This window comes from Equus asinus, chromosome 7 (assembly GCF_041296235.1).
Source record: "Equus asinus isolate D_3611 breed Donkey chromosome 7, EquAss-T2T_v2, whole genome shotgun sequence".
In the NCBI taxonomy this organism is placed as follows: Eukaryota; Metazoa; Chordata; class Mammalia; order Perissodactyla; family Equidae; genus Equus; species Equus asinus.
In genome coordinates, this window is record NC_091796.1 from 56,454,169 (window position 1) to 56,481,230 (window position 27,062).

General features: G+C 39.4%; 1 protein-coding gene across 2 annotated transcripts in view; it reads right to left on the reverse strand.

Annotated features, from left to right (window-relative positions):
• Positions 1–26,832, reverse strand: part of SPIRE1 (spire type actin nucleation factor 1) — a 214,881-nt gene extending 188,049 nt beyond the window's left edge. For both annotated transcript variants that reach the window (XM_070513473.1, XM_070513472.1), the window contains exons 1-2: positions 26,371–26,832; positions 1,645–1,679 (exon numbers count right to left, since the gene is read on the reverse strand). In XM_070513473.1, coding sequence (XP_070369574.1) covers positions 1,645–1,679; positions 26,371–26,683 — 348 coding nt within the window. In that variant the 5' untranslated portion in view covers positions 26,684–26,832. The remainder of the gene's footprint in view (positions 1–1,644; positions 1,680–26,370) is intronic.
• Positions 26,833–27,062: the final 230 nt, after the last annotated feature.

A 27,062-nucleotide genomic window follows, 5' to 3' on the forward strand; every position in this document is an offset into this window, starting at 1 on the left:
ACTTCAACCTTGGTCCAGACAGGCAGACTAGAGGAAGGTGCAGATGGTTAGTGACCTGCCTGCCCTCATGGATTCAGATGATGTTAACAGATGACCCTCTTCCTCTCTCTCCTACACCCCAACCTCCTGTATCTCCCAGTAACCAAACCTCCAGCAACTCAGCCTGCCACACCATCATCACCAGCATCACCCCTCAGCCTTCCAGAGAACTCACTGTCTTCCTGATTCTGGTAAGTGAAACCACACTGCACATATATCATTTCTACTTTATGTAGGCTGTGTATTTATCATATCATTCCTGCTTTTACTATATGTTAGTGTTATTTTAGGGTTTCTGTGTTATTTGGTATAATCTGGTAGGTTATTTTGTGTGTGCTGGAACGTTCAAACATTTCTCCCATATAAATTAATGGTAATTGCTTCTTCACTGTACTCCATTCCAGCTTATGAAAGGTTCCAAAGGAATGCTTTACTTCTGGACTGTGAGGGACACCTGGATTCTCTCTCTAAAATTTCACAACCCATGAGGTAAACAGGCATTATCACTAACGTTTTATAGATAAGAAAGCCAAAGTTCTAAGAGAAAAAATTACTGGCTCAAAATTACATAGCTAGAAAGAAGCACACAAGAAAACATAGATAGAACTTACATCTTTTGACTCAAATGGAATCCCACTTCTTTCTATCATATTGAACAGTACATCAAAAATTCTCACAATATAAAAATATTAAGTTGTCTATTTTTAGAGCTGACTTGGAAACAATTATCTCTACTCCCAGAGTTGAAAAGAAAATACAAAAACTAACTGTATAACTTTTGAATACAAAAAGAAATAAATGATTTTTGCTTCTTTATTATAGAACATAATCACTTAGGAAGTTTGCATTTTACTTAAGAGTTAAAGTTTACTAAAACCTACATTAACATGTAGATGTATAATAAAATTAGAAAAATGACTTAAATCCTTAGTCAGGCAATGCCATTAACGAAAGACCTAAGATTTCTAACATATGGATGACACAACAGTTCCTGAAAAGAACACCACACACACATCGTTTATGGACGCTGCCCTGGGATTTCAGTGTTACCCTTGACATTTCTGCAAGAACCACATGGAATCATGAGGAAATTCCTTAAATTTAAGAAACAGAACTCTGAATTAAATTATTAAAAAGTAATAAACCTTCTTATACAAATAACAAAGCATTTAATTCATTATCAATCATACTGAAGCACTGCTTCCAAGTCCCTCTTTTTTCCTCCACCAAGGCAGCTCCATCAGAGTCTGACATATTGAAACGCTTTATTATGACACACTAAGTTGGATTATGAAAAAAAATTAAACTATTTCTTATTAAGGGCTCTGAATCTTAGCTAACTCAATTTCACACACAATAACATAGGAAAATTTTGAAACAATATGACTAAGCTAATCTTTATAACACATCCTGACATTTTAAAACTATGGACACAACTGATTTTTCTTCACATCTTACTTTTCCTAAATATGAAAGATATATACCTGCTCTCAATACATCCTTAGCAGAAGCCCAAACATCATAGTGAGATAGTTCAGTACTCAAGATAGTCTAAACAGAACTGCAAACCTGCTTTACTAATAAATATTTGAGCATTTCTCTTACCTCTGTTTCTGTACAATGTGAATATTCCAATTTACCTGTAATAAAAATACAAACAGTTACTTTCAAAGGATTTTAGCTTTTTTATCATTGATAAAAATATGTGAGCTACTGTGGCCATGGCTTCGTTATATCTATGAAAATCGATGCAAATAAAACTTGCTACGGGGCTGGCCCATGGCCGAGTGGTTAAGTTCACACGCCCGCGGCCCAGGGTTTCACAGGTTCAGATCCTGGGCACCGCTCCTCAGGCCATGCTGAGGCGGCATCCCGCATGCCACAATTGGAAGGACCCACAACTAAAAATACACAACTATGTACCGGGGGACTTTGGGGAGAAAAAGGAAAAATAAAATCTTTAAAAAAGTTGCTACAATGACCAAATATTCTAGAAGGTCATTCTTAGAGATTTAAGTTTAAATAGGTCCATAAGAAAATAATAACAAAAAAGATGGGAAGAATATGCTTAATTGTAATAAGATCTAAAACACACAAGCATTTAATATGCATATATACAAATTCATGAAAGTAAAATAAAAATACTTTCAGACTTTCTTTTTAAAATACTTTAAAGGCATTTAAAAGGTACCTTTTAAAATACTTTGAAATTTCTTAAAACATCTTTAAAAGACTCCTGGGCTTTTCCCAAAATATATTTCCAATTTAAAGGTACAATGACCATTTCAATGAAAGCAGAAATATTTCAAACATATTTTCTTTAATATATGATGATAGTTTTTTTTTAATATATGATTAGACAAAACCATATAATAAATTTAGTCAATCTTCCAATAGAGGATCACCTGAAGAACAATTAGGCTGAACAATATTTGGCTGCACTAACACTAATAGTTTCTCTTCATCACTAAGACATGATACCAAGGAACATGTACAATTATATATTTCTGTCAATTTGGGTAACTAAAACAAACTTTTTAAATAAAACCAGTTACTTTAAAGGAGACTCATTTAATAGTTTCAACAAAAAGGATAACACATTTATACTGAGCATTAAAAGTTTAATTTCCCCAGTTTATACTCCTTAAATATCACTGTCCTAAGTTCAAATGTGCATTTACCGCCACCTCTTTCCCTCCACCCACACCCTCCCTCCCCTCCCTGGCCTGCCACCCTCACAGCTCGCCCACAGTGGTGGTTCTATCAGTCTGTGATTTTTTTTTAATGCTTAACTAGAATTTATACACCTTAGTGTCTATGATGTTACCACCAAAAGAACATAATGTTTTTTACATGCTTCCTGACTCTTAAAATGAAAAATAAAGTTGAAACCCATAATTTCTTATGATCTAATGATCATAATGTGAAATACTGGCTGAAATTGAGACCAAAAAACAAAGGACCTTGGGTTCTGTGAATTAAAAATGATATATAAGTAATAAATAAAAATTACACAAACATATAGGTAAAATGAGTTTAATATATAAGGGTTTTATATACGGGGTTTTATAAATATATAACTTATTTATATATTATTTATTGTTATAAAATTGTTATAAAGTTATATATATCATATATTATCTTTTTATTTATATATGACTTTTTGCTCTGAACATTAGCACTTTCAGTAGATTAATTATACTTTACTTCTATAGAAATGGTAACTAATTTAACTTAGGAAAGTACTGTGGACATGAACAGCTCAAAGGAGGGCAGAGACTACCTCCCAGCAAACATTTACTGAGTGTCTACTCTGTAGAGGAGGGAAAAATATGTGTATTGAGACAAGTATACAGAGAATAATCTCTCTGAGAACAGACGGATGTACATCTTCAGTATGACATTTTTTTTTTTGGTGAGGAAGATCAGCCCTGAGCTAACAGCTGTGTCAATCTTCCTATACTTTATGTAGGCTGCCGCCACAGCGTGCCTTGATGAATGGTGCTAGGTCAGCACCAGAGATCCGAACTTGAGAACACTGGGCCGCCAAAGCAGAAAGCATGAACCTAACACTATGCCACTGGGCCAGCCCCAGAATGACATATTCTTAAGGTAAAGAGAATTGCAAAGAAATCTAGAATTTGATGTAGTAGGTTTGTTGTCGGTAGTAGTGCTGGTGAAAAATTCTCAAACTATTTTGTATGTCTTGTAGCACTGAGCAAAAAAGTAAATACAGTGATATTGTTGGAACCATCAAGAAAGGAGAAGGAACATACAAACCTAAATGTGGGAAGGAGACAAAGAGCCCTGCGGTGCTGACCTGGAGCAACAGGTATTATATAACTTCAGAAAACCATATATTTCCTGGTTCTGCCCCCTAAAAGAGGGAGAAGCAGCAGCACCCCATTTTGCAAGGGCACACCTAGCCCAATCTCCCTCAAAGGAACAAGGACTCCTTAGGAAATTGGCTGACTCCAGGGCTAGGACAGGAAAATTACAAAATAAGCTGGAACACCTTTTTGGAGCAGAAAGTAATGAAGTGCTCAAAGAATGATGGAGTGATGTCAACAGGGCGCAAGTTCTATGAAATAAGATTTTTCAACGCCCTCTATTATAAAATTGAAGATGCTTTCCTAGAAGAGTACCAAAAAACTTTCTGAGAGCATACAACCGCTTTTGGTTATTCTATTTGAACTGGTGACTAAGCCATACAAATTTGAAAAGGTAGTAAGTTTGAAATGCCTAACCACCTACACTACTCTACCATCCAAATCCCTGCCCAGATTCTGACCCAGGAATCAGAAAATCCCAATTACAGGACAGCAGAGCTTAAAGGGACCTTGGAAATGATCTTGCCCGATCCATTCATTTTATAAATGAGCAATCTGAGCCTAAGGAGTCAAATGACTTGCACAAAATAACAGACTGAGGAGTAGACCTCAAGGCTCCTGACCCCCTCTCATGAGTACTGGTGTGGTTTGATTATCCTGTTCCTCTACTCCCACCTGCAGGGGCAAGTGGAGTTAGGGGAGGGGAACTGTAGGGGTGCTGTCCCAGCTACCTACCATTTATAATATTTTTGGAGAAATGGAGAAATGCATTCCTTGATTTAAAAGTTGGAAACAGCCAGTATAGCACCAAGGGATTTTCATTTGACAACTTTTGAGTCTTTCTTCAAAAGTTGGTCACCTCTGTTTTATAGACACAGACCAAAGGAATCCATTGAAAACCTACAACCTGATGATTTCACTGTCTACAACCCTGGTGATCTAAGCTGATGGTAAGCCTAACCAAGGTTTCAGACTATTAAATGCAGTGAATTAGTTCTTTCAATAAAATTAACACCTTTATTGATTTCATTCATTTTTATTAGGTTGAGTTTAATTAGAAGGCTAGATTAGCTATGTGATGATATAAAAGGAAATATCTGAAATGGTATTTAAACATTAAGTTTCAAAATATTTCAACATTGTCTAAGTACTCATACACTAGGAAGAGGGATGATTTGCACTGTAAGCCAAAACTTCGGTTCAGTGTTTCTCAAAAGGAATCAGGACTTTAATAATGCTGCAAGAATCAAGGCTGTGTTTTACACCCTTCTTTTTAACTCATTCAGAAATATCAGATACACTCTTAAGATTTACTAGACTAGTTCCCTCATGTCCCAGGAAATAGAAAAACCAATGTCTTCCTATAAACTGATATAGAATGGCTTTAAGAAACAAAGTAGTCGTAGTATAAAATGTCTGTCATAAAGAAGTCATGAACTAAGACAACACTGTCATCTTTAGTAGACATTTTAAATCTTAAATGTTGATAATCAGATAATTCCATTCAGCAGGCCTGCTCAGTAGGTCTCCAGGGAGAACATTTCAGTGAACACATCCTAGCAGGCCCACTTATAGCCTTGGCTGTTCAGGATTAGACCTCACCTGGCACACTCTCTGGCAATGGCCTCACCACCAGTGGAATCACAAACTCTGATGAACCGCACAACTATGTGGTGGAAATCAAGGCACAGTCTCAGAAAAAAATCACAGATCTTTATGTAGATGAATAATAACTTTAAAGTAACTAGCAGACTTTGGAGTAGAAATCTCAGTATATAGCTAAGATATCACACAGTCACGTTATCAATACGATTCACATTAACTGAATAAACAAAAGGCAAACTATGCCTGCCAAAAAGACACAGAATCCTTGTAATTTTTAGGATGAATAAATGGCTTTCAGAATTATTCTACAAATTTTCCCTACATTACCAAACTCTGGGCAATGTGTAGGTCCATCTGATCATGTGAAAGTATGTTCTTTTTCATGCTGAAACTGAGAGCTATCAATAGATATACCTCGGCCTCCTGCCAGCCTGCCTCTGCCCCCTTCATTCATTCAATAAATATTTGTTGAACACCTACCAAATACTATTGTTAAGCACTGATGTTATAGTAGCGAACAAGCCAGACATGGTCCTTGCCCCATAGGGCTTACATTTTAGTGAACACAGACCCAAAAAGCAATCAAATAAAATAATTATAACTGGTAATAAAAGCTATTAAGGATAGAAAAAGAAGAGAAAGAAAATAACAGAAATGACTCAATTTAGGGTGGTCAGGCAAGACTCCTTGAGAAGATGACATTTAAATAGAGACCTTGAAGTTGGGTAGGCACTAACTGCAGGGCTGGGGAAGAACCTGTTCCAAAAACAGGAGGCAGCCTGCGGAAGGCCCTGGATGCGGTTCACAGGTGGGTAGCATAAAATGCGTAAGGAAAGACAGGCGGGGCAGATCACGCAGGCCTTGAAGGACAGTATCAGGAGTTTCGATTTGATGTTAAGTACAATGGGAAGCTACTGGAGGACATTACGCAAGAGCGTGAGCTGACTTCAGGTAGGTTTCCAGGTCAGCCCTGCTATATGGAGAACGGGTGGTGAGGGCCAAAGTGAAAGCACAAGGCCAGCTAGGAGCTGTCACTGTCCTGGAGAGCAAGGGCGGCAGCCAGCCTGGGCAGTGGCAGTCACTGCCCAGGAGAGGATTCAAGATATAATATAGAAGCAGAATTAACAGGACTTGCTAATGGATTGGATTGGGGGTGGAGTATGGTGAGAAGAAAAGAATGACGTTCTGAACATGCTCCATTTTTTTAAGAATAGTATTCTGAAAGACTTGATCAAAACAGATTAATAACAAGCATTAGTTTAAGAGCTCTAATATTTTTATAATAAAATAGACTTTTCGGACAATTTTTAAATTAATACTAGAAAAAGAGAGTTTTGAACATTTAACAGGCCAAAATTTTGCTATAAAATAAGTCCCGCAGCCTAATCACACCTAGATTTCTGAAACCGTGGCTTAGGGCTTAGAGTCTATGATTGGCATATACTTTAGTTTGCTGTTTCTTTATCAAAAGTTAGGGCATTGAAACTATGCAAGTACGACCTTATACCCATCTCCTCCAACAAAATCATTTTTGCCGAGTTATATTTTTAATGAAAAAAATGCTATGCATTTGACACAAGAAACAGCCACATAAGGGATACTTTTATTTTGGTTGTTAAAGTGTCAAATCATTATCCTCTATGTCATACAATGTCACTAGTATAGATGCTCAAAGATTAACAGGAATTTAGAATTTACACACAGGAGAAAATTGGTATACTTGCTAACCAAACAAAGATTACGTGTTTCATCAAGTTTCTCTTCCTATCCTGGCGGTCAAGAAGAATGAAAGAAAATTTAATGTTCCACTGCCATAATAGCCCTTGTGCTAATGTATTTTCTTCTTCCAACTGTTGATGTTTAACCAACAGTTTATTTAAGTAAGCCTTTCATTTAGCTGCCTTGGTAAAGCAGTATGGCAGAATATCAGGAACAAGCCTTTAGATTTTCACAGTCCTAGTTTCAAATCTCAGTTCCACTGCTTACTAACTGTGTGATGTGACTTTAAAATAAGATACTGCCCAGAGTTTTCAGCTTTCTCACCTACAAAAAGGGAACAATACCTACCTAATGAGGCTGATGTGAAAGACTAAAAAATGTTTTGAAGGGCTCAGCAACTAGTAGCTTATTATTAACCCTGTGGGAAGATGCAGGATGTAGATACACGAAAATAAAGTCCTCAGTAAAATGCGCAAAGCAAAATAACAAAAAGATAGTTATTCTTCAAAAATCTTATAATAAAATGTTCTATAGAGAAACACAGTAATATATTTTTTCTTACTAGGATCACAACCATGTAAAAGAGGTATAGATTTTGAAATACAGAAAGTAACTAAAACATATGAAGACTTATAAAATTCAACTCATTTTTCTATTTATTCACTATGATTTTTATTTTGTGTGTATATATATATATATGTACATACATATATACATACTTTTTTTTCTTTTTTGGCTGGGAAAGATTCTCCCTGAGATAATGAATCTTCCTCCCTTTTTTTTCCTCCCCAAAGCCCCAGTACATAGTTGTATATTCTACTTGTAAGTCCTTCTAGTTCTTCTATGTGAGCTGCGACCACAGCATGGCTACCAACAGACAAGTGGTGTGGTTCCACACCGGGGAACTAGGCCCAGGCTGCTGAAGCAGTGAGAGCCAAACTTTAACCACAAGGCGTCAGGGCTGGCTCTACTAAGATCTTTAAAAGCCACGACTTCTACTTTACACCTGTATCCAGAGCTTCCTCACACATGCCTTCCCCCCTCCTTACGTGATGGTGTCCAGGATTAAGACACTCAATGGTCAAACAGCTGGAACTGAGCAATGGCTCAGGCCAGGGTGGTAGGAAGGGAGGTTTCATCACTTATTATTCAAAACTGAAAATAAGAAAGCCTAGAATGGCAATCTCTATAATCAACCCATAAAGAAAAAGACTATAAGCCGCCAAGTAATGGTCCCTCAAAGATGTCCACATCCTCATCTCCAGAACCTGTGAACGTGTTATTTTATGTGGAAAAGTGACTTTGCAGCTCTGATTAAGGATCCTGAGACGGCGAGATTATCCTGGATTATCCAGGTGGGGCCAATGTAATCACAAGGGGTTTTATGAGAGAGAGGCAGGAGACTCAAAGGAGATGTGATAATAGAAGGAGAGACTGGAGCGATGTGCTCGCAGGATGGGGACACAAGCCAAGGAATGTGGAAAGTCTCTAGAAGCTGAAAAAGGCAAGGAACAGATTCTCCCCTGGAGCCTCTAGAAGGAATACAGCCCTGTATTTAATCAATACCTTGATTTTAGCCCATAAGACCCATTTTCAGACTTCCGATTGCCAAAACTGTAAGATAATAATTTTGTGTTGTTTTAAGCCATGAAATTAGTGGTGATTTGTTACAGGAAATGAAAATACTGACCATGAAAAGGTCAAGGCAATATGACATCCTCTCACCATCCTAAACACAACCCTCAGGCTACCTTGTGTACAGTGTAATCCTATACGGAATGTCCCATAGTGAGACCTCACCCACAGCGCACAAGGTAATAGAGCACAGTGGTTAAGAGCAAGGACTCCAGGCCAGACTTTTGGGGTTTGGATCCCAGGTGGGCTGTTGGCTAAATGTAAGGCCTCTACACGTCAGTCTCCCATTTGTAAGTTGGAGGTTAATAACAGTACCTACCTCATAGGGTTGTCATGAGGATCAAAAGTAATCATCAAGGTAAATTGCTTAGCCTGTTGCCTGTCACACAGTAAGCACTTGGTAAATATTAGCTCTATTACCATTTAAGTCTTTGAGCCTTCTCTCCAGGGAGAAAATAAGTCAAAAAGACTCTTTTCTTTTAAACCCAAAATCTGTAAATCAAAAAAAGGATCGCTTGGCCCCTCAGATATGTAGGTATAATTTAACAAGCCCTCACCCATGCCTTGGCCTGAAGTGCTAAGCCCGCCACCCAATGTCCACTATGTTCCAGGAGTCTCCCGCATCTGTGCATTCTGTGTTAGTCAGAAGAGAACTCAGCTGACATTTCATAAATTCGTCAAACTTTTCTGGGATATGGAGCCCATAGGGAGGAGTTGCAGTCCTCACCCTCTCTGCTTTCTCCTCACCCTTTCACTCTCTCCTCTCCTCCCTGTCTCCTAGTTTAACGGTCAACTTTTACCACCTGTGCATGCCCATGAGTGTCTTATCTTACCTCTCAAGTATTCCTTCCAAAATTGACAGCATTCTAACACTGATTCTGGTTATTATAATTTTTCATCTCCCTACCCTGAACAATTCTGGTTGAAAACTTCATTTAGATGCTCTTCCGATTATTTTTACAAGACCCCAAATTTAAGGGAAATGCTACGATTAGTGGAACTGTTCTGAACCCCTCTGGCAGAAATGTATTAAAGACAAAAGGCATCCATCTAAACTTCCCTGGACATTTTTAGAAATACGTGCCATTCAAACCACCCCTACAATGCTCTTCTAAATTCTAAGAAAACAAATTGTTAATGAAATATCTCATGAACACTTAAAATTAATCCATACTCGCTTTACATGTATCAGACATATTCTACATGCTAGTGTGAAGCCCAGACCTGAGAACCACTGGTGTAAACCCTCATGTTTACAACTGAGGTGGCTCAGGCTCTGAAGAATAAAATGACTCATAGGAGGTCAAAGAACTGTGACCAGTCACCCAGGCTCCTGACCCAGGCCAGCCATCCTACAGTGTCCCCCAGCTCAGCAAGGGAGAGTCTAGGAAGCAATGGGTGCCCAAAAGTGAAGCAGGGTCGGCGCTAGAGAGCAAAGTCTGGGAACACTAAAAACAAATTTTGCTACATATAACTTTGGTTTACTTGTCTCCTACTTATGCCTAATAAATGTGAGCAAAGACAAAAGACATGCTGTGTTTGAGTGAGTTTTATGCCCTCTTAATAGGAACGAGGAATCCCTTGAATAAGCAATGTGAACAATACATTTAATCATTTTGTAGGATTTGGAGCATAATCTTACTATTTTAAAGAAGTGTAGAAGCATAAAGACATTATCATTCACTTATCTAACAGTGTTATTCTTACAGATAACTAATTTTGACACTGACCCTGATCAGGAACATAACTTCTCATCTTAAAATACTCATTCATCTCTTCATTCATAGACCATACGTCTGTGCAACAGGCCCTCCCCAGAACTGGACTCTCCCTCCTTGAGATCAACTGACGACCATCTGTAGACTCTGCAAGCCAGGCTCTAGGACCTTCAGCCTTAGGTCACTTTTGCCATAAACCTCAAGTTTATCCTAATTCTGAAATGTGAGCTTCTGCTTTATTTTTGAGACCTTAGTCTGTACTTCACATCCTAGATCCTGTAACTGAATCCTATATCTCAAAAAGAAAGTAAGCCCTAGCTTATTATTGCCAGTCACCTTCCTAGGGACTAGAGTCAAGAGCCCTTGGACCTAATATCCATGACTAAAACCAACTACCAGACTTCCCCAACACAGGCCATTTACTGCTCTTACCTATAGCTACTGTCTCCCTTTCTGGCTCTGCTTGCTCATCAGATGAGCAAACCCTCCAAGTGGATTTCTTGGGGGCGACTGCTTTACAGAAGAACTAACACCCCTGATTTCTGGCCCTCCATGAAGTTAGGTCTCACCACCATCACCACCCCCCCCAATCTAGGAGTAAGTTTGATCCAGACTCCAAACCTCCCAAGTTATAACTGACCCTGTTCCGAAATGAAAGCTTTAAAAATGGTTTCTTAATTATTATTGTTATTTTGCTCTTTCTAGTCAGCAATCTTAATTAACTAAACTTTATATCATCTCATAGAACAAATATCATTAAATGTCAAGTATTTTCCACTGAAAAATAATTACTTCCATTTCAGTATAACTTTTTTGAACAAAACTCAAATATTATCTTTACCTATTTTATGTAATTTGGCAACACAATAGCAAATAGGTTTCATCTCTTGTGCCAATTCAAATTGAACAGTAGTGGCTGTCGAGAATGCTGTCTTCAGAAGAGTTCTGAGGGCAAGTATTGGGTAGAAAGGGCCCAGGACCATTTAGCAATGTTTGCCACAGGAACACAAGAGAGTGACTGTGCAGAGGCCACATTTCTGACACTCCTGTGGTTGAGGATGGGATGATGGAAGTTGTGGTTCTTTTTGTACACACTGTTGATTTGGATTAAAAAGTTTCCCTAGTGATATTAATTCAAACATTAATTGCTTAAATTTCATGAGACCTCAAAAATACACTGAGATGCCAGGACTATACCACTTTTTTCAAGAACAAGGAGAATTTGGAGGTGAACTTCCCCAAACCAAACCTTATATAAAAAGAGGTCTACTAGCAAGTGTCAATCCCAAATGTTCTCATATTTCCTATCAATTGAAGGATTCTGGTTTTCATGCATTTCATATACACCACTGTATATTCTCCTTAGGATCTCCTCTCCCACTGTGGCATCTGATCACGTATGAGACTATGCTAGCCGAGAGGAACCCTGCCAGAGAGGCATCTCAGATACTTCTACCCCCAGACCCAAGTTCCTTTAGACACAAGGCCATAACTGCCCTCCATATCTACTTACCCAACATGTTACTTATCCTCGATCAAGATTGGGTATATCTGATTTAAACTCTGAAAACCACATAGGCACACATTTTTAGCTGTTTAACCTTTACTATAACTGTAACTTCAAAAGTTATATTTTTATTATATCTATGAGTAAAATACTAAGTTATTTAAGTACAAATAGAATAAAAATGATTGTTAATTACAAAAGAAGGTCAGGCTTAGGGAGCAACTATCATTAGACAATTTTTTAATGAACTTTATCATTTCCCACCAACAAAATTTAATTTTATACACATCAAGCAATAGAACAGGCCAAATATTTCATCTAAGCTATGTCTTATCTTATAGGTCTCAAATGAAATTGGTTCCAGGAGTTTAGAGGGGAAAGTTATATTTACATTATTTTTATTATTAACGTAAAGAAAAGCCCCCCATCACTTCCCAAAGGATTTAAAGAAGCTAAATTAAATTAAGTGAATATCAAACAAGTTAGAAAGTGGTAAAGTGAAAGAAAAGCTAAATTCAAGAATACATGAACAAACATTGGATTGGTGGTTACCGTAGGGTAAGGGGGGAGGACAAAAGGGGTGATTAGGCTCACACGTGAGGTGATGGACTATAATTAGTTTTTGCGTGGTGAACATGATGTAATCTGCACAGAATTCGAAATATATTATGATGTACATCTGAAAGCTATATAATGTTATAATCCAATGTTACTGCAATAAAAAAATTAATAAATAGTACATAATATTTACATGGAAATCATTTAAAATTATAAATGCTGGTCAAACATTAATTAACTTTCCCAGACATTCTGCTAGACTCTCCACAGCCCATTACAATCTATGTTGAAACCCTAGTGAAGCATCAAAGGCAAGTAAGATCTAATGATAGTATAAAGACTGACACTTCAGATTTTTTCAACCTCAAGAATCATTTTATGGACTCCCAAACGTATATTCAAGATTCTTTTAGAAGTTCTTTATCAATCTTGAATCAAAGTATCTTGGAAATATTCATCTTTTTACAAAGAGAAGAAATGGCTCAGTGAATACATGCGTGTACAGTATGTATGAGTTGACAAAATACTCTCACATAAACATCCTCATTTGATTCTCAGAAAAATTGTGTAAGAAGGGCTGGACATATATTATTTCCATTTTACAGATAAAGACAGAGAGGTTACATGGCTAGCCTGAGGCTGTAACTAAGCAATAATAAGTGTCAGAGCCAAGAATCAAAACCACATCTTCTCCAGCCAGCTCTTTATTCTTTCCATGACACCATGTGACATTAAACAACCTTCTGAAAGAGCAAAAGAACTTGGTAGGAACCAACATGACTCCAAAGAAAAATATTTTTTCCACGCCAATTTAATTTCTAACAAGTATAAGTCATCATCTTCCCACCTTGTCTTGTCCTTCCTGCCTTCCCAACCATGTAGGCATCCAGGCAGGAAGTCTGAGAGCCTTCCAACATTCCTTCCTCTTTCTCACCCCCACATCAAAAACTACAGAGCCATGTCTCATTCTACTGCCTAAATTACTCTCAATCTGACTCTCTCCCCTTTCCTACCACTCTCATTCAGACCTCCACCATCTCCTATCTGAACAACCATTAATACTCCCAACTGGTTTGGCAACTTAAAGGCTACTAAGATCTAATGATAGTATGAAATGCCTACTAGTGTCTCTGCCCTCAGTTTTACCCAATTCAATCTGTCTTCTACAAAGAGTTACCTGCTTACATCATTTTCCTGCTTAAAATCCTTATATGCTTCTCCATTGCCTACACAGACTATAAATACAAATTCAATAGTGTGGCACAGAGTCCTTCATAACCTGATCCCAGCCAAAATACCTTTCCAGCCTGTCTCATTCTCCACCACTCCCACACACATCCTATGCTCCGGGCACAGTGGACGCCCACTGCAGAGAAGACAAACAGGTTCAACCTCACGTGCCAACTCCAAATAATTGGTAGTGGCCGCCTGAAGCACCCTGTTGAGAACTCTGAAGCCGCTTACAAATTTAGCAGCAAAAATGCAATGACTGGCTAAGCAGCGTCTGCTTTGGAACGGGGAAGTGGGTGTCGACAGAACAGCCACACTACAATCCATGTACGACTGTTCTTTGAATAGGTCCTCCACATTTCGAAACCTTTGTACTTACTGTTGCTTCTGCCTAACACATCCTTCTCCTTTTATTCCACTGCTCATCCTTTAAGACCTCCAAAAAATAGACCTCCTCTGTGAAACCTGCCTTACATCACACCAAGCAGTCATTCTCTCTCTCCCTTGGGCTCACATGGTTTTCCGTACATGTCTCTACTATTTTGGAATTACTACACTGTACTATAAGTGTTAGTTAATGCACCTGTGATCTTCTTGAGGCGTGGATGCACTTTATCCCTCTTTGTATCTTCAATATCTAGTACGATGCACTTAGCAGTCAAATACTGTTGAAATGAATAAATTAAAGCATGTAACAGGGGATTCCTCTAACATTGTGTTTTCACTAAACTCCAGGAAGATATGGCCAAGCCCAGAATCAGACAACCTACGATGACTGTTAGTAGCATTCCATCACTACTCATCTCCTCTATCTACACATATCTCTATCAGAAATACAAGATATTAAGGGAGGCATCTAGATAGGAATTTGGCTTCCAATTAGATTGGGCAGGGGAGAAAATAGGAAATAGGAAGGAAAAAGACAACAGACCCAATTTTTAAAAATGCATTAGCACAAATAGCATAAAAAGATCTAAGAGTCAGAGTTTTTAGAAGCTAAATATGGGCTAAGAAATCTTGTTGTTAATAGAGACATAGCCGTTCCATATACATGACACTAGTCAAATCCTTATTAAATTTATACTAATGTCCCGGATTCGTTTTAATTTTTAAAGTCCGTGAGGTGCAATCATTTTGGAAAACTTTTGGCAATATCTACTAACACTGAATACACACATACACTGTGAAGCAGCAATTCCACTTTTAGGTATATACTAAACACAAATGCTACATTTGTTCACCAAAAGATATATTTAATAACATTCACAGCAGCATTATTCATAATATCCAATCAGTAGATATCCAAATGTAAGATCTAAAAACTCAAATATCCATCTACAGTAGAACAGATAAATTATGGTATATTCATGCAATGGAATATGATACTAACATGTGAATGAACAAACCACAACTATATGCAACAGAATGGATCAATCTCATAAAGCTCAGAGAAAGAAGTTAATCATAAACTAATATAATACTGGTTGATTCTATATATATATAAATTCAATATGGACAAAAATTCTGGCATTAGAAGTCATGATAGTGGTGACTCTTGGGGTAGTTGGTGACTGAAAGGAGACACAAGCAGGCCTTGTGGATTGTTAAGAATGTTCTGTTCCTTAAACCGTGTCCTGATTACACGAGTGTATTCACATTGTGAAAATTCATCATTTATGATTTATGCACTTTTCTGTGAATTACATTTTAATTAAAATTTGCTTTAAAAATGAAGACAAAATAGACATATTTCCAGACTAACAAAAACTGAGTGAATTCAACAGTGGCAGACTTGTATTACAGTAAATACAAAAGGGAGTTCTTCAGGTAGGAGGAAAACGATCCTAGAAGAAAGTATAGTAATGCAGGAAGAAACAAAGAGCATGGAAAGAACAAATATGTGGAGGAATCTAAATGAATATTAAACTGTACAAAAATATTGTCTTATGTTTAAAAATCTGTAATAAAGAAAAATACACGTCAACATTCAGAAAAAAGCAAAAGGAGACAAATGAAGTTACAGCGCTCTAAGATCTCTGCATTGTCTGGAGAGTAAAACAACTAGTAAGTTATACAGGTTTTTTAAAAAGTCAATAATGTACGTTGTAAAATAACTACTAAAAGAGTAGTAAAGGAATGTACAATCAGCAAGCTAATGAAGGAGGAAATTTTAATAGTTAAAAAAATAATCAAAAAGAAGATAAGAGAGAGAAAATGAATATAGAACTGGTGGGACATAGAAAGCAAATAGTAAGATGGTACATTAAAAAACCCAAGTATTAGTGATCATATTAAATGCAAATGGAATCAACGACCCAATTTAAAATTAAAGATCATTATATTAGATAAAAAACAAATCCAAAGTATATCCTGCCTGTAAAAGACACAATTTAAATGTAAGACTATAAAAAAGTTCAAAGTCAAATTATGGAAAGGAATATACCATGTAAACATTAATCAAAGAAAGCTGGTGTGACTGTACACACGTAACTATAGTCAAATCGATAAAAGGGTCAATCCATCAAGAAGATACTACAACTCTAAATTGGTATGCACCTAATAATATAGACTCAACAGATAAGTAAAAATTGACAGAATAATATATGAAGAAATCAAAATGAAAATTAGAAAGATATTTTAATTCAACAATAATGAAAATATGATATATCAAAACTTCTATTTATCAAAACACCCCACTAACAAGGTGAAAAGGAAAGCCACAGAGTTGGAGACGATATCTGCAATACACATAACCAGCAAACGGCTCATATCCAGAGTATACAAAAATCAGAACATATAAAAATGAGAAAAGACAAAAAGCATAATAAAAGTAGATTGCAGGTTACCAGGGGCTGGGGGAAAAGGAGAAATGGGCAGTTATTGCTTAATACGTACAGAGTTTCTGTTTGTTTGATGAAAAATTTTGGACACAGTGGTGATAGTTGTACAACACTATGAATGTAATTAATGCCATTAAATTAAATGGTTAAAACTGTAACTTTTTGGGGCCAGCCTGGTGGCGCAGCGGTTAAGTGCGCACGTTCCACTTCGGCGGCCTGCAGTTCGCCAGTTCGGATCCCAGGTGTGGACATGGCACCGCTGGGCAAGCCATGCTGTGGTAGGCGTCCCACAGATAAAGTGGAGGAAGATGGGCACAGATGTTAGCCAGGGCTAATCTTCCTCAAAAAAAAAAAGGTAACTTTTATGTTACATATATTTTATAACAAAAAAAATCATAGAAAAATGGCCAAAAGATCTGAACAGGAATTCACAAAAAACATATCCTCATGGCCAATAAACATATGAAAAAGGCCTCATTATGATTAGCCATCAGATAAATGCAACTTAAAAACATCATGAGATATGTACCATTACATACCCACCAGAATAGCTAAATTTTTCTTTTTCTAATGCTATTTCCAAGTATTAGCATGGATATAAAGCAAAAGATACAGTGCTAGTAAGAAAAATAAACTGAAAGAACCACTTTGGAAAACTGCTTGGGCAATATCTACTAAAACTCAACAGATCCAGCAATTCTACCAGATATATACCTAACAGAAGTGCATACATATATTCAAGAGTGTTCACAGCAGTGTTATTCGAAATAGCTAAAGCCTCCAAACAATTCATACGCCCATCTACAGCAGAACAGGTAAATCAATTTTGGTATTTTCACATAATTGAATACCGTATAGCAATGAAAACAAACTAATGCTACATGCAACAAATAATATATCTCAAAAACATAATGTTGAGCAAAATGAAGCAGGACACAAAAAACACATAACGTAAGATTCCATACATACAAAGTTGACAAACAAGCAAGGCCAATCTATGATAAAGACAATCTGATTATACATGGAAGGCTTCTGGGCTACTTGTAATGTGCTTTTATTCTTAATGAGGCTAGTGCTTACACAGTTGTGTCACTAATGATTTGAGCACTTTTCTGTATGTATGCTGAAGTTCCCCTAAAAAAGAAAAATTTGTGGAAAAAGCCCAAGAAAGTGAGTTTTGAGAAGGAAATATCAAAAGAAATTAGATTTTTAGACAGAAGAAAAGTGGCCAATGATTTAATTATCTTTAAATATACATGCAATACACCAAAAAAACTAACAGATCCTGACCAACACTTCATTACCAGCTTAAAAAAAATATATCTGTTGAACTCCCGTGCAACTAGATGAAACATGCTTAAATTGTGTAAAAGTTTGGTGGGACATTTTCTTAATGTATTTTCTTTGTATGATGAGGGTAATGCAAGCAGCAAAACAAAACAGGGTGTCATGGAATGCCCACCCTTGACATATTTAAAAATCAAGAGAATGCCAGTTAGATACTGACCTGACAACAGCAGAGACTGGATCAGTTAAGCCCAATAAATTCAATGTAAGAAGAAACAAATCTTGCCTTGTCTTGACCCTGTTATACTATCACTCAAAAATAACTATATAGAAATTAGAATTAAGGAAAATATCACTACTTTTCCCAACTAATTTGCATTGCTTTCTATACATGAGTATTCTTCTGGTCCCTAAAGTAATCATGATCTTATGTAACAGTCTGAAACACTTAGCAAAGATCAAAAACCATTTGCCCAATGATACTTAGTTTTCATCTCTTTTGTTTGTTTGATGAAGACATTTCATGAGTATATCACAAAGAGTATATTTTATCCACATGTTGCACTTCAGAGCAGAATTGAAAATGTATGTTTACAAAATGGGAAACTATCTCCAGCGTGGCTGATCGCCAACGTTCTACATGGTTCTGCTGCTGCTTTACGGACACCGCTAGCCCAGGGTATCCACAACTACAAGCAAGAGGGAGCTAACCATCACAAGATTTGTTCCAAACTGCTTCTTCATCATTCTCATACTTCAGTCAATTCATACTTGACCTCAGGCCACCTCCCCTCAGCTCCAGTATATCCAAGTTGATATCCCAATACAGGTTCCTCTGGCTTCAGTTCCTAGGCATCTCTTCCTTTTTTTTTTTTTTAAAGATTTTATTTTTCCTTTTTTTCCCAAAGCCCCCTGGTACATAGTTGTGTATTTCTAGTTGTGGGTCCTTCTAGTTGTGGCACGTGGGATGGCTTGATGAGCAGCGCCATGTCCGCACCCAGGATTCGAACCAGTGAAACCCTGGGCCGCCGAAGCGGAGCGCAGGAACTTAACCACTCGGCCACGGGGCAGCCTCTCTCCCTTCTACTAAACAACTTGTAGAAACTGTTCTCTCTGAACCTCCCTATTCCACTTGACTCTATGGTATTCAATAAATAACTGTTGAATGAATAAACGAATATACAGACAGTGGTGGACATGCAAGCAAAAGTGAGATACCAGAAAGAGATACTTCCCAAATCTAACAAAGTTTGAAAACCAAAACTAACTAAACTTTTCAACATTTCAATTCTTCTATACTAAAAACAAAACCACCCCAGTACCAAAAAGAATACTCAGCCCTGAGCTCCTTAGAGATATGTCTGATTCTAGGGCTGGGGCAGAAAATATACACAGTAAGCCTTGAAGCATCTTGTAGTACCAGAAAGCAAGGATGTGCTCAAAAACACAAAAGAATGGGCGCCAGCCCGGTGGCAGAGTGGTTAAGTTCAGTGCATTCAGCTTCGGAGTGGTTAAGTTCAGTGCATTCAGCTTCGGCAGCCTGGGCTCACAGGTTCAGATCCCAGGTGTGAACCTACACCACTCATCAGCCATGCTGTAGCAGCACCCACATACAAAATAGAGGAAGACTGGCACAGATGCTAGCTCAGAGCCTCTCTTCCTCACCAAAAAAAAGGAAAAGGGCCAGCCCAGTGGCACAGCGGTTAAATTCACTTTCCTCTTCAGCAGCCCAGGATTCACTGGTTTGGATCCAGAGTGCGGACCTATGCACCGCTTGGCAAGCCATGCTGTGGCAGGTGTCTCACATATAAAGTAGAGAAAGATGGGCATGGATGTTAGCTCAGGGCCAGTCTTCCTCAGCAAAAAGAGGAGGATTGGCAGCAGATGTTAGCTCAGGGCTAATCTTCCTAAAAAAAAAAAAAAGGAAAAGAAAAGAAAAAGAAAAAAAACCACGAAAGAATGATTGCATGTCAAAGGGACACATGAGCCAACCTGAAGGAGCTTCCAATGACCATAGGTGGAAAATACAAAACATGGTAATAGATAACAACCAAAGTATAAAATATATGAGTCCAGACAGATATACATAAATGACTCAATAAATAAGTAAATGGAGTAGAAGGGACAAATCTTCTTTATAGAACAATTCCAAATACAGATTTCCCCCTCTATCTGAAAGTTCATTTTATACCTTGTTTTTACGAAAGACCTCCAAAAACCTACATTAGTACTTGTTTTCGCTAACTGAAAGAAATCAGAAGAGGATTTTTGCTTTAAAGAAAAAGGTAAAAATAGCGTTCAGCGTTCTGTTGCAGCAAGCCAGCACAGAGGCAGCACGCGCCCCAAGCAGCGAGAGTGGCGCCGCCACGCTCCTTCCCCAGGAACTACACTGCGCGTCTGAGGATCAAGTTGCCATGGCGCCGAACTGCGTCTGTGAGCATCTGTGCTTCATCTCAACTTATTCTGACAGGTTAGTTTTTGGGTCTGGATAGGCTCAAAAACTTTTCCCATATAAATTTATGGTAAATGCTCCTTCACTTGACGCCATCTGGGCTTATGAAAGGTTTCCCAGAAACACTCGGATGGCCCGGGAAATCTGCAATATTAAGTAGCTATTCACCCCTCTAGGAGGAGAACCCCTCTTTGAACACAGGCTGGACTTAGTGACTCCTTTCCACAGAAGAGAGTATAGAAAAGGGAAAAGCAGTAACACCCTGGTGGAGAAACCTGGCAAACAAGGGCCCCTCACCAGTGGTGCTGCACGGATATCACGTGCCCAATCCCACGTGAGGAGGGAAGCCCTTCCCCTCTCTGGTATTCTTTGCCCAAACGCATAAGCCCAGTGTGGTCAGGAAAATATCAGGCAAACCTAAACGGAAGGACAGTCTCCAAAACTGACACATACTCCTCAACATTGTCAAGGTCACGGGAAACAAGGAAAGTCTGAGAAACTGCCACAGACCAGAAGAGACTAAGGAGACATGATGACTAAATGCAATATGGTATCCTGGATGGGATTCCGGAACAGAAAAAGGACATTAATAGAAACACTAGGGAAATCCAAATGAAGTCTGGAGTTTAGTTAAGAGCAATATGCCAACGTTGGCTTCTTAGTTTTGAAAAATATACCACAGTAGTGGAAGATGTTAACATTAGGGGAAATGGAGGAGAGGTACACAGGGATTCTCTATCTTTGCAACTTTTCTGTAAACCTAAACTTATCTCAAAATAAAAAGTTAATTAAAAGAAAACCGCTACATTTGGCAACAAGCAATATTTTTTCCTCACAGTTTTGAACAAATATCTGGGACAGGATAGTTTCTTTTTTCTACTTAGCCAACAGGAAGAAAATGGGAAACAGAACACGGCTCCAAGGACACTCTTCTGAAAGTGGGATGGGACCTGTTGCCATTTTACAGAACCCATGATGCAGGAAAGCGGTTCTACCTTTCAAATCAAACAGGCAGAGTGACTCACCATCTCTTATCAACATATAGTCCTTGGTGGATCAATGATTTTTTTTCTTTTCAATTTGAGTCAAAACTCTTAGTGAAACTAATGGTTTTCCAATAGAGTCCTGACTTACTTAAATACCAATATATATATGACTAAATTCTTTCCACTATTTACCTCTGCATAAGGCAAAAATACAGAAATAAAACCACAAATGTATTATTCCAAAATTTCCCCCAAAAATGTCTGTGGCCACTCCCACATAACCTAACCCAAGTGCAAGTACGTTGGTGAGTAAACTGGAGTCAGAATGACAGCAGTCTTAACTGATTATAGCCAAAATATCTTCATTTTGCAAATGACCATCTGGACATATTGTTGAAGCCCCTTGCAGGGCTCTAAAGGGCCTGTGTAAATGAGTGGGCTTAGAGTTGAAGCTGCATCAGCTTCACGGTAAATTGATCACTGTGTTTATGTTTTATTTTCTCTTCTTTACTCACTAGAACTATTTACATGTACATCACCCATGGAAACTTGAACACTGCTTGCACACAGTAGGAACAACTCAATGTGCGTTTTTAAAATTTAATTAACCCCACATCTCTGGACATATTGTTCAAATGGAATAATTCTTACCTATTACTGTAACTGATAACGATTTCACCAGTCCCTAACACCATTATTCACCCCCAACCTCTGCCCTCAAATGTTCCTTTCATTTAACAATCAGGATGTGAAAACTCAAGAAGCATACCAAGCATGAACAAAAGTTAATGTTTTTAAACATATTTTCATTATTTCCACCTTCTCTACAAATATTCTGTCACTCTTTAAAATCAAATAGGACATTATTCCAAGACCATTTCCCCCACCAAATTAGCATTAACCTTGCTGAGAAGCTTGACTGACCATATCCTCTTTTCAAACCCGAAACAAAGTTGGAATGTTCACTATACCAAGGCATCCCTTTATTAGTATGCATGCAGGCTTTCACTGTTCCTCCCAGGAAAACCTATTACCAATCTTAAGATTATTTTTAATCAAAATGTGGTCAAAATTTTTCAAACTAAAGCTAAAAGTCTATCAAAAATTTTGAAACCAAAATCTGAAATAAGCTATTTTTGTCAGATGGGTTTAAGGCCTCAGAGTCTGCTGAGATCATGTATTGGTTCTAAGCTCTAATAAACACTACTGTTATTAATAATTCTTTGTGGCATCCCAGAAAAAAGATGTGGTAATCTTGTGAAGATCTGGAATATAACCTAAATTCCACCAATGACTACTTTCTAAAGAATATGTACACCAAAATGTGTTCTAAATGCCAGTTAGGTACACTGGTAACAAACAGCAGGTTGTAAGGGAAAACTTCACCAAGTTGTATAAAATAACCTTTTACCAAACAATAAGGTCTTATTATGACTACAGCACATAAACATTGGGGAAAATAAAAATTTTAAGTAAGCTACCTAAGAAGAATCATAAGCCCTCTTGCTTCTAAGCAATGTATCCTCCTGTCATCACAGAAATGCTTCATAAGATACACTGCTTGTTTTAAGATCCTAATTCATAACAATCATTTTTACTCTTAAGATATCCTCTAAAGAACTCATTTTTCCTTTTTCTTTAATTAATCTCTTTCAGTCCCATATCACACTACTTTCATGGACATGTTAGTATATGGCTCTAAGTTATATCCAAATGCTAAATAAAATTACTCATTCCTCATTTTTTTCCTCCAATATTGGTCTCATTTCCATGCCTCCCACATCTTTCATCATTTTTCTATTTCCCCTATAATATATTTCTAATTTTTTAACTCAAACTGAATGTGAATGTTCTGGGTATACCAATACTGTCAAAAGTAAACAAGAACTAAAATCAACTGCTACAACATTCAACTCCAAACAAGAAAGCGTGTGAGGCGCTTTCTCTTTCTATGGGACTGAATGGAGGGATACCGTTGATAGTGGTAAGAACCTCCAATACTACTCATTCATCCAACTCAAGAGCAGAGGCAACAGTGGCCAGCCAAAAGGTCCCTTTCTCCACAGTGAACACAATCCTTGGCACCACTCGCTGTCTGCCAGACCAGCGGTTCTCAACAGGGGATGATTTTCCCCTCAGGGGACCTACAGCCACGTCTGAAGACTTCTTTATTGTCATGATTGGGGGGAGGGGGTGAGTGGTTACTGGTATCTAGTGGGTAGAGACCATGAATGCTGCTAAACATCCCATGCAGGCACAGGACAGCCCCCACAAAAAGAATTATTCAGTCAAAAATATCAATAGTGCCGAGGTTGAGAAACCCTCACCTAGACATTTGTCTCAATTTTGTAAAACTACAGAACAGCTGCGCCACAGGCACCACGATGATGTGAAAGGACCACAGGATTAAAGGAGGAAGGAACTAAAATTTACAGAGTATCTGCTACATACCAAGCCTTGCGTTAGTGACTTTACACATACCATCTCACTTAAACCTCTATCTCGTGAAAAATGTGATCTACTCTCATTTTACAAATGAGAAGGCTGGACTCAGGGAGATTATGGAACTTACTCAAGGTCACTTCACTAGGACAAGGAGAAATCACGATCCAAATTCAAACCTAATCTGTTTCATTCCACAGTACTACACAGCCTAGAGATTAAAAGACCTGGATTTGATTCAAAGAATTACCAATATGAATTTGAGCAAGTCACTTAACTTTCCCTAAACCTCCATTTAGAAAATAAGTCAAGAGATATCATGTGAAAATACAAATGTTGTTGATTGCCAACAACATATAATCACATTAAACACCTTACAATGAAAAAGAAAGCACTTCTTAGAATGGAGATGTCAAAATTACCATTTTTCCTTAAGAATTTACACAAGTGTGCACACTACCAAATTGTACAGCATTTTTAAGAATCCAGATTAAATGTTCAGAAGACATCGTGCCTTCCATAGCCATGAAAGCATTCTTAAATCCTAGGTGGAAATAAACTAATTTAAACAATATTTTAGTCTGAACTTCCTAAAGATTTTTAATCAGTCAGCCCTAAAATGCTCAAGACTATATCCACAGCTTTGAACCCCCTCCACCATTGGTAGCAGAGGTCATAAGCAGAGCTAAGGAGGAAAAAGATGAATTACAAATCCATTACTCTTGCTGCAGGAAACAATTCTACTAATCTCGCCAAAAAGAGAGTGTATTACATTGAGGTCAACATATTATCATTCATAATAATGAGGCAAAAAAAAATAGTAATAATTCATTTCAACCTAAGCTTCTGATTTTTTAAAAAACTACCACCAGAATCCATCAGTCCACACACAATTTAAATTACACTCTTCTAGGATTAAGTTCAAGAGACAATGTAAACCGGGGCTTGTTCCTTCCAAAAGTCACCACTACCAACACTGCTTTTAAAAAGTAAGTTGCACACAACCATTTTTCCCCTTGAAACACTAGTTCTCAAAGCATCGATCTGTATTTTATAAATGTATCTTTTCATATCATATTAGTACATTGTAAATAAATTATAATTGCAAGTGTTTCCCACTAAGTCCAAGTTTAAAAGCAATAAACACACCAAGTAAACTAAAAAACTGTTAGAAATAAAATAATTTCAAAAGAATCATAAAAAGACTGGCTTTAAATAAATAAAAATTCTAAAATTTGTTTACCTGACATTAAAAATAAATAAATGGTGGAATTGAAGGAATTGATAATCTTGAACGTTCTTTATTTTAATCTATTTAGACAAGGATTTTCATTAAATGTCACTTTACTGACTAGTTCTGAATTACATCTTTCACCTTAAGCATTTTGACAACTCCATCAACTTTCTAACAGTGAGGGTGGATTATTTTTCTATGTTTTTAATAGACTTGCCTCTCACAAGACTGAATTAGATAAAAACTGATCGGAGAAACCTATGATCAACCTCCTCTTCACCACCAATAAATATTTGATGTAAGCCCTAGCTATACGTTGATGTGGAGGTGATAATCATGAAGAATTTTCATTAGACGATGACCGAACTAAAATCCATTTTATCTATTTATCTGACATCCTGTCAGCTTTTTACTTTACAAGCCTGTTTTTTCATCACAACAAATTTTAATATACAGGTAAGTAGTAATTATTTTATAACTTTCAGGAACTAAAAATCATTACTTAATCTCTTCTTCCATTTCTCCCAAAATAGCCGAATTCTCCTCAGGGCTCAGATTTCTTTCTATTTCCAAACCGAAGGAATATTACTGCCAAATTTTTAGAAATACTATTAGTTGACTACTTATTCCAAAAAGTGTAATTTTCCTGACACCAGAATTAATTACCCTTGACAAGATCTCACACGAACCTCTTACAACACCTATCACATCACAAACACAAGTAAACAGCCATGGCATGTAAGTATGCGCACACAGCTCGTCCTGAAAAGGACCCAGCCCATCCCGCTTCCCCAGCAAGCCGCGGGCAGCTGTCCTCTGACAGCCCGACAATTACCCGCGGCCCTGCAGGGGGGCGCGGGCCCAGGCCTGCCCAGGCCCACCCGGCCCACTCGCAGGCCCTCCGCACGGCCCCTCTTTGTGCCGCCGCGCCCCCGCCCCAGCTCGGACCTGCGTGGGACCCCGCTCGGCCGCGGCGCCAGCACCGCCCTCCCCCGCCGGCCCCAGGCCCGGCTCCTCCCGGGTCTCCCGTGGGAGGGTGGGGGCTCTCTGGGGTGCAAGGACCCGGAGCCGGCAGGGGCGGGGCCGCGGCGGGGGTCCTCCCCGGGGAGCTGGGGGTGTCGCGGGGCGGTAGGGCCCGGCCCGGGGACTGCGAGGGACAACGGGGCCGTTGCGGGGTCCTCCCGGGGCAGCCGGGGTCGCGGGGCGGAAGGGCCGGGCCCAGGGACTGCGGGGGGAAAGGGGGCCGCGGCGGGGGTCGTCCCGCGGGGGCGCGGGTCGGCGGCCTCACCCGCGGCGGGGGGCGGCTCTGCGGCGTCGCCGGGCGCCAGGGTGACGGCGCCATCCCTCCAGACGTGGATCTGCGCGGCCGAGCGCACGCGGCGGCGGGGCTGGCGGCGGCCGGCGGCCGCGGCGCGCAGAGAGCCGCAGCACTGGTAGCACACGGCCCACGCCTGCTCCTCGTTGATGGGCTGGTTGTAGAGCCGCAGGATCTCCTCCAGGCTGAGCGCGTCCTGCGGCGCCCCGGGCTCCGGCGGCCCCTCGCCGCCCGCCGGCGCCTCCCGTGGCTCCCCGCCGCCCGCCGGGCCCGCCGGCTGAGCCATCCCGCGGGTCGGCGCTGCGCTCGGCCGTGTGCCGGCGGCTCTTCAGCTCCGAAGCATCGTCTCGGCGCGCCGCCGCCTCCTCATCCCCGGAACGGCCCCGCCCAACCCGGCCGCGCGCGCCGCCGCGGGGGACCAGGCGGGGACCGGGCGAGGGCCCGGGCGGCCGTGGGCGAGCGGAGGCCGGCGAGGACGCCGCGGCGGTGCCGACCAGGCCGCTGCCGCCAGCCCGTAGCGACGCGATGGCGTCCGCCGGCCCCGCCCCGCGCCCGCCGCGCGCTCCAGTGCGGGGGCCGCAGAGCCGCTCCGGCCGGCCCTCCCCGGCCCCGTCCCCACCCCTGCGGCTCCTGCCAGGCCGGGAAATGCCCCTCGGAATTGCTGT